The 7790-nt window shown below is 48.9% G+C and overlaps 2 protein-coding genes across 2 annotated transcripts in view; one reads left to right on the forward strand and one right to left on the reverse strand.

Moving 5' to 3' along the window:
• The first annotated feature begins 422 nt into the window (after window positions 1–422).
• Window positions 423–2940, forward strand: TMEM106C (transmembrane protein 106C). The gene is made up of 7 exons (XM_009893064.1): window positions 423–615; window positions 722–785; window positions 1329–1488; window positions 1589–1729; window positions 1971–2020; window positions 2307–2360; window positions 2781–2940. The coding sequence occupies exons 1-7, from the start codon at window positions 423–425 to the stop codon at window positions 2938–2940; spliced, it is 822 nt and encodes a 273-aa protein (XP_009891366.1).
• A 3678-nt stretch (window positions 2941–6618) lies between these two features.
• The window catches only part of COL2A1 (collagen, type II, alpha 1), a 9788-nt gene continuing 8616 nt past the window's right edge, over window positions 6619–7790 (reverse strand). Inside the window, 3 exon segments of the mRNA XM_009893065.1 lie at window positions 6619–6775; window positions 6903–7145; window positions 7455–7788. Coding sequence (XP_009891367.1) covers window positions 6629–6775; window positions 6903–7145; window positions 7455–7788 — 724 coding nt within the window. The 3' untranslated portion in view covers window positions 6619–6628.

The raw sequence follows: 7790 nt of genomic DNA on the forward strand, positions 1-7790 counted from the left end.
CTGGCTGCGGAGGAAGGGTATGTCTCTCCTTTGTGGGGTCTTGGGGAGTGTAGATCTGTCTCTGTGGAGCTGTTGAGTTTTGGGGGGATGTCACGGTTTTGAGGGGCTTTGTGGGAATGAGCCTCCACTGAAGTGTGCTGAAATAGAGTGTCTCTTTTTGTAGGGTGCTGGGGGAGTCGGCCTTGAGGTTGGAGGGCTGGCTGTGGTGGGTGTTGGGCCCCCTGGGAGGGTGATTCTGTCTGGGGGGTGTTTCTCTAAGGGGTGTTGGGGATGGGTCTCCAGCGTGGGCCTATTCCCCTCATGCCTGGAGTTCAGAGTGGGGTTTCCTTGTTGGCCAGAAGCAAGTGGAAAACCCATTTAATGACCAGGATTGCCCTTGCTGCCCCTGTTATAGGTTATGCAGCTTTTCTACAGCAGGCACAATGGGTTCTGTGCTTTCCCTCTCCGTTAACAATGCTGCCTCCAGGCAGAGGAGGAAGGCTGAGGATGACGATGATGACTTACTCGATAGCCGAGACCGTGTGGAAGACATTGCCAAGTTTCCGTACGTTGAATTCACAGGTCAGGACAGCATCACCTGTCCTACTTGTCAAGGCACTGGCTGCATTCCCACAGGTGAGTGTTCTTCTCAGGCCTAAATACTAGAAGAAAATTTTGATTACTTACATGAGTGACCTTTGAAATATATAGAATCAGTTAATATGTTCCTTTTCCTTTCCAGAGCAGGTAAATGAGTTGGTGGCTCTGATACCCTACAGCGACCAACGGCTTCGTCCACAGAGAACGTAAGTGTGTAGTAAGAGATTAATTACATTTTGTGAAGAGCAAACAGGGCTCTTTTGTCACTTACTGCCACAACTAAATGCTTCACCCAGTCTGCAGCCTCTCCTTCATCTGGTGGTTTGTTTTCATCCAAGTATGCCAACAAATACAGTTTAGAGTGTAACTTTTAAATACTTCCTGTGAAATCCCACTGTGGGGTGAATGTGGAAACAATGATCCTACTCACACACTGCGCCCTCGCACCCTTTACTGAAGCTTTTAGAAAGAAACTGTCTTACCAGCAGCAAAAATACCGGATTGTGAAAACACTATGGGAGCAAAAATGATTCTTTGGTTACTCATTACCAAAAAAAACCTTTTTAAAGGCCGAGGGTTTTGAGCAATTTCAGATATCGAAAATGTTAAAGCAGCACTTCTGTGCCTCTTCCAGGGAAGAACAAATAGGAGTTGTTTGCTGGCTGGGTTGGGTTTCGGGTAGAAGGTCTCTTGTGGCTGCAGAGGCTGTGTTAGGGCAAAGGAGGTGACCCCTTCCCTGCCTCTTCCAGGAAGCTGTACGTCCTGCTGTCTGTGCTGCTCTGCCTTCTGATATCGGGGCTGGTGGTTTTCTTCCTGTTCCCACACTCTGTCCTGGTGGATGATGACGGGATTAAAGTGGTTCAAGTTTGGTTCGACAAGAAGAACTCCGCTGTCATTCTTGCCATCACGGTAAATTTTTTGTGTGTCTGTGTGCCCGAGGGAATAAATTCTGTGCTGAGCTGCCAGGAAGGTCGCTGCTACTCATGTCTCCTCCTGTGTTTCTATCCAGGCCACCTTACGGATCAGGAACTCCAACTTCTACTCGGTGACAGTGACCAGCTTGACTAGTCAGGTGCAGTACATGAACACTGTGGTGGGAACCCAGCAGATCACCAACGTCTCCAGCATCCAGCCGCTGAGCGACAAACTGGTATTCATCTTTCATTGCACTTACAATCTAAGCATCACCAAATCTAGTATGAAACCTGTATGCTATGGCGAGTTAACTTGACGATAGTCTACCTATACCTTAAAGCTTTGCTTGGCAAAACAGTCTCCTGGCTAGAGTAGCCTATGCTTTAGGCACACAAGGTGGGAAAGACTCTGGAAGGGGTGGATTTAAATGAGTACTTGAGCAGCAACTGAATGCATTTTTCTTTTCTCTTTTACAGGTGAATTTCACTGTGAGGGCAGAGCTGGGTGGACCTTTCTTCTATGTGTAGTAAGGATTGACTACTCTCTGTGGGAGAGGGCAGGCTTAAGCTGCTTTAATTAGAATTTGCTCTGGAAATTACTTGTTTTCTGCTTGCTTCCTGGAAAGTAACTGTTTGCTAGAAATGACTTGAAAAGCTGCTTTGTCGGGATGTTGTGATGTGGTTCTTGGACGGTGTCTCGAGTTGAGTTGGCACCAAAGGGAAAATATCATCAGAAGATACCGAGAAACGCAAGTGTCTCTGCAACCCTGCTTAGCCCGTGCTGACCTATTTCTTTGTTTTGGTCTTTTCCAGTTTCTTTTGCACGTTTCCCAAGGTGAAGGTACATAACATAGTGATCTTCATGAGGTAGGTGGTTCTCTGCTCGGCTCCTGACTCAAAAGGGAATTGCTGCCGCAGCAAATCTAGGGTACACGAAGAAAATCCCCCTTGGCAAGCACCCCAGCCTGGTTCACTGTGTCAGCTTTTAATCCAGGCCGGTTGACACAGTTGGGTGAAATGTAAGATAGAGGGGAGAAGACACCAGGTTGCTCCGTGCTGAGCTTACACGTGAGGTGTGGTGTGCCCCAGAGAGCTGCGTTTGCCAGCTCTGCGTATCCCTGCCTGCTGCAGGGAGCGATCTTGAGCAAAAATCTGAGAGGTTCTGCAGCTTTTGAGGGGGAAGAGGAGTTACGTGATGAGTGTAAAACCTGCTGGGTTTGTTATTTTGATAGAGGGATTGCTGTCGCTGGTCCTGTCCCTGCTAAACTGCTCTCCCCCCTCTCCCAGGACATCAGTGAAGCTCTCGTACATTGGCCATGTGACGCAGAGCGCTTTGGAAACGTACCACTATGTGGATTGCAGTACCAACTCCACGGCTGCCCAGGACCTGCTGCCTCTGCTGTCCCCCTCCATGGGAGATGCAGCCAAAGCCAAGAGCAAGCCCTGAGGGCGCAGCTGATGCTTTCCGTGGGTGGTTGATCATGCAGATGGATTCCTAGAAAGGACCAGGAACTTTCAAACAGAAGCGGAGGGACCGCGAGTGACTTTGGTGGGCGATATTTGAAAGCTCTGGGTCCCTTTCATGCTCTTCCACGTGCAGCTGGGCTGTGCTGCTGGCCTGTCCACAAAACCCGCTTGGGGTGGTGTTCATGTGCGAGCACACAGGTCCCTTCCCAAAGTCAGGGTCCTGTTGCGCCTGCCTTCCTCTTCTGTTCCGAAGAACTAGGGTTTTTTTTGGTAGGGACACTGGACTCTCAAGCTTTATGCTTTGGGGTCTGAAGATCCCAAAGATTTAGGGTTGATTTTTGCAGCTGTTTTGACGCTTAGCACTGCGTCGAGTCCTTTCAGAGTAAACTAATTCTGTCCAATTAATTTATTCCACTTTTTATTCAGTGGCAGCGTGTCACTGGCTTGTTTCAAAGCAGGGCTTGATAAAAAGGGATAGTTCTCTTAAGGAACACACAGATGAGGCTTTCACTTCTGTAACTTGCACTAGAAGGAGGCAAAGGAATTGAAACCTTCGAAACAAGCTTCCTCTGTTGCGCAGATTCTGTTTGTTGGCAGCTGAGGCCACCTACAGCAAACCCCTACCAAAGCGCCGCCTTAATGAAGACGACCTCAGTAAGTGCAGCGCTGCTGGGGACGCGTGAAGGCTCCCTGTGAATTAGACCTTCCTCCTCCTCCACATGTGGCTCTGAACCTTTTTCTCCCCGCGTTCGGCAGCTGCGGGGCCTCTGGGGTTTGAAATCGGGGAACTTGTAGCTCGGTGTCGCTTTGTACTTGTGCCTGCCGTGAACAAGTGCGGATTTAAACTGATTTTTGTGGGAGTTGGGAGTTTCAAAGCCTTGCCTCCCAGGAGCCGGCTGTCCTCGCGGATGGTATCAACTGTGCTCTTAAAGCTAATAAACGTGAAAGCTCAGCCCGCTGCGGTTCTCCCTGCGGACTCGCGCCATTTGCAGCTTGGAGGATTTCATTCCGCTGCTGCCCTTTGTAGTTTTTCTGGAATTTGATGGCTACCGCTGCCCTCGTTTCCTCCCTGCCTGCACCGACCCCTTTCTCCGGCCGCCTCTTGGATGTGAGATTGTGCAAGTGTGTGTGTAAACAAAGCGCAGGTAAAGGCTGCAAGAGAAAAGGTTTTCAGTGAAGGATACTTTATTTTGTGCGAGTGTGAAATAAAAATGCACTTTGCCTTTTTTGTAAGAAGCGGTGTTTCTGCCTAGCAGGGGTGCTAGAACTGAATTCTACTGATTAAAGCTGGGTTGTACCTTACTGCACGCTGCCCTTTGTTTGAGGAATTCAGAGTCCCTGTAGAAATCGAGCTTTGCCTTAGAGTTAGCGCTCTGTGGTGTGAGTGGTGTCATCTCATCCTTTGCCCAGAAATACCTGTTCTCTTCCTGATGATTTTTGGGGAGTGGGGACCAAGAAACTCAGCCAGAGAGCAGCAAACCACCTCCCTGTCCCCCCGCTTAGAGGAGCTGGGACCAGTGACAGGAGTCACCCACTTCCCTTCAGTGCCTGTCACCCCACCCACTCCCTGCTCATCTCCATCACGAGCTTCTCGTTAGCTTTCGTAACCCCCCAAGCCTGATTTATCATAAGTTGAACTTTCCTTTTTTAAGGAAAATGAGGAAATCGCGAGCTTTGCTCTTCACCTGTGTTGTTTCCTGGCGGTGCTCACTCCCAGCTGAGATGCGGTTTCTCCTTGCGGGGTGATGCAGCCTCCTGCTCCCCTACATTGCCTTCCCCACCCGTGTCGCTGTCTTGGAGAGACCCCCACACTCTCCTGCCCCTCAGGGCCCAGTCCTACAAACAGGGTTGATATTTCCACTGGGTGATTATTTTTTGGGGGGGTGCTCCCTGGGTGCCTGCAGCAGGAACCCTAAACCCACCGCTTGGCTGAACAGAGGCAGCTTTGCCCCGAATTAGTTGTGCGGCAGGGGTGAGCCGGAGCTCTCATAATTAGGGGTGCCCTCCGGGTCATGTGGCAAAGTATTTGGCCTTTTAAAGGGTGTTTTATTTTGAAAATCCTTCCTAATCCCCCAATCCTTTCTAATGAATTTCCTCTGCCAATGTTTTTTAAAGATCCTCAGGTGCTCTAGCAGGAGCGGTTGCTGCTGCGTCGCCAGCTGTGAGTGTTTAAAATTGAGATGAGGGCCCCAAAGTAGCATGTTGGGTGTGTTTTTGGTTTGGTTTTTTTTTTTTAATCCTTTAAAGTCGTAATTTCTCTTAATGAAAAACTGCAGTGCCTCTGCTATCAAGGGATGCAAAAAGCTGAGGTTTTTACAAAAGCACTGTCATAAAACTCCTAAACTGCCCAGTCAACTGCTGCCCGTTACATCCTGCATGTAAAGCTCAGGCACGGTCGTAACTCTTGTGGGGTCAGTGGGCTACTTTCCTTTAAGATAATAATAAAAAATAAATGCAAACAACTCAACTACTGAATCTTTTCCTCTAATTAGCAAGAGAAGAATTTACATATGTAACTTTTTATGAAGCCATAAAGGCACAGCTGCTTTACGTGCAATGGCTGTGACTCTACTGCACTCAGTATCGCAAATTATATCCTGAAATTACATTTTTTACAGGTATAAAATGGGATAAATTCCGTGTTGAGGATGAGGAGGAGGGTTAGAGGGCACCACCATATGGATTTGCATGAGGATGGGGCCCAGCATCCCCCTCCCCACTGGTTTTACTGGTTTCCTTCAACTGGTGACTCTAATGCTTGCCTCGACTCATACCAGTTCTGTTTCGGGCTGCAGTGGGAGAAGGGATCCCTTAAGAGAAACCTCGTGCTGTGGTGTTGGCTCCTGGTGTTTCACGATTTTTCACTTTAAAAGAGGTTTCCCCTCCCTTTTTTTGGCTTTTGGGGGGATTTAGTTGTTTCACTGTTGTGTTTTTTTTCCCTCTGAGGTAGCCCCAACCCAGAAAAGTTGGGGATTTGACCCAAAACCTTCCTTTATCATGGCTGAGAAATGGGGAGAAAGACGTTAGACCACAGCAAACACTGACAAAAACAACGCCCAGATCGCCTTGTACTTTCCACCAAAAGTTTTTTTTTTTTTTTATATCAACTGATGTTAAAAAATACAGACTTGTTTTACAAGAATAGCACCATTATTATTATTTTTTTGTTTTGTTGTATTTATACATTAGCACTCCTGCTGGTGATACACAGGGGGAGGGATGGGGACGGGAGGGGATTCGTGATACCTGGATTTGCGAGATCCCTTTTGCAGGGAAGGGCCGTCGTACCTGCCAGTTAGATTCCCACCTCCACCTGACCTAAAAAATAGGTCTTACAGGAAGAGAATAAATAAATAAGACCGTGGGTTTGTTGGTTGGTTTTTTTTTTTTCTGTTTTTAATTTCGCAGCCTGCCTGGACGGCCTTGGAAAGAGGCGGTGGTCCCTGACGGAAGGGCGTGAATCGAGGGGTCGTTGCAGCCATTCAGTGCAGAAGTCGTACGAGCGATTGGAAGGTACTCAGGTCCTCGGGGTGGGTTTGGGGTGGGTTGTTGTTTTTTTTTTTTTAGTTTACTTTTATGGTATTGGGCTGGATTTTTTAAAAAACAAAACAAAACCAAAAAACAACAAACAACAACAACAAACAAACACACAAATAAAACAATTCTTTTTACAAGAAGCAGACTGGGCCAATATCCACGCCAAACTCCTGATCGGCTCCACCAATGTCCATAGGTGCAATATCTACAATGGGCAGGCGCGAGGTCTTCTGCGATCGGTACTCAATGACTGTCTTGCCCCATTTGCCAGTGTGTTTCTGGGGAGAAAACACGGAGGAAGGATGTTATGAGATGCTCTTGAGCCCTCCAAACCAACAGCGACCTCATGGGTTCAACCCCAACTCATCATCTACATCTTCCCCTTGCAGGCGCCTGTGGACTTACCGTGCAACCGTCCTCCAAGACGCTGTACGTGAACCTGCTGTTGCCCTCAGCTCTGATCTCCACGTCGTTGGATCCCTGGATGAGGATGGCTTTCTTCAGGTTGCCCGTCTCCTCGTCCATGTAGGCGATGCTGTTCTTGCAGTGGTAAGTGACGTTCTGGGAGCCTTCGGTGGACAGGAGGCGGAGGAAGGTCATCTGGATGTTGGCAGTGTTGGGAGCCAGGTCTTCATCGCCGTAGCTAAACTGGAGGGAAGAGGTGAGACGTTAAAACCTGGGGGTGTTACAATGACCCTATTTTCAGCCACCTTTTGAGGGAACTTCCATACTTCTAGATGGCTAAACACACATCTTCCACATCTTCCTAGATGGCTGCAAAAATCACAGCCCTACTTACCCAACTCCAACCTTTCAATATAGTCCTCCAAAGCACCTAGTCCCTTGTGTCAACACAACCCCAAGGAAGGACATTCCAACCAGACACCCAACACCACCTCCTGCTCAATCTCCCTTCCTGCTCTCGGTGTGTGGCACCAACCCAGCTGGGATGCTTACGTGGAAACCGCCGTTAATGGTCTCTGCGAACCAGACGTGCTTCTTGTCTTTGGTCTTGCTGGTCCACCAGTTCTTCTTGGGGATGCTGCTGGGGTTGGGGTAGACGCAGGTCTCGCCCGTCTCCATGTTGCAGAAAACTTTGATGGCGTCCAAGGTGCAGCCCTGGTTCGGGTCGATCCAGTAGTCTCCTACAGCGGGGAGGAGAAACGGTGTGTGAACATGAGGTTTTGGAGGTCAGAGCAAAGAGCATCGTGGAGTTGGCTGTCCTCTAGAGGCTGGGGGAGAGGGTCAGGAGGGGAGGAGGCAGGGGAGGAGGCAGGGGTGGAGGCTCCTACC

Source organism: Charadrius vociferus, unplaced genomic scaffold (genome assembly GCF_000708025.1).
Source record: "Charadrius vociferus isolate BGI_N301 unplaced genomic scaffold, ASM70802v2 scaffold2109, whole genome shotgun sequence".
Classification (NCBI taxonomy): domain Eukaryota; kingdom Metazoa; phylum Chordata; class Aves; order Charadriiformes; family Charadriidae; genus Charadrius; species Charadrius vociferus.

Bases quoted from the DNA above. Each gene is read 5' to 3' on its own strand.
- TMEM106C (XM_009893064.1), top strand. From the start codon at position 423: ATGGGTTCTGTGCTTTCCCTCTCCGTTAACAATGCTGCCTCCAGGCAG. The intron at 786-1,328 runs GTAAGTGTGTAG...TGCCTCTTCCAG, and splicing joins CGGCTTCGTCCACAGAGAAC to GAAGCTGTACGTCCTGCTGT. The intron at 1,489-1,588 runs GTAAATTTTTTG...GTTTCTATCCAG, and splicing joins CTGTCATTCTTGCCATCACG to GCCACCTTACGGATCAGGAA.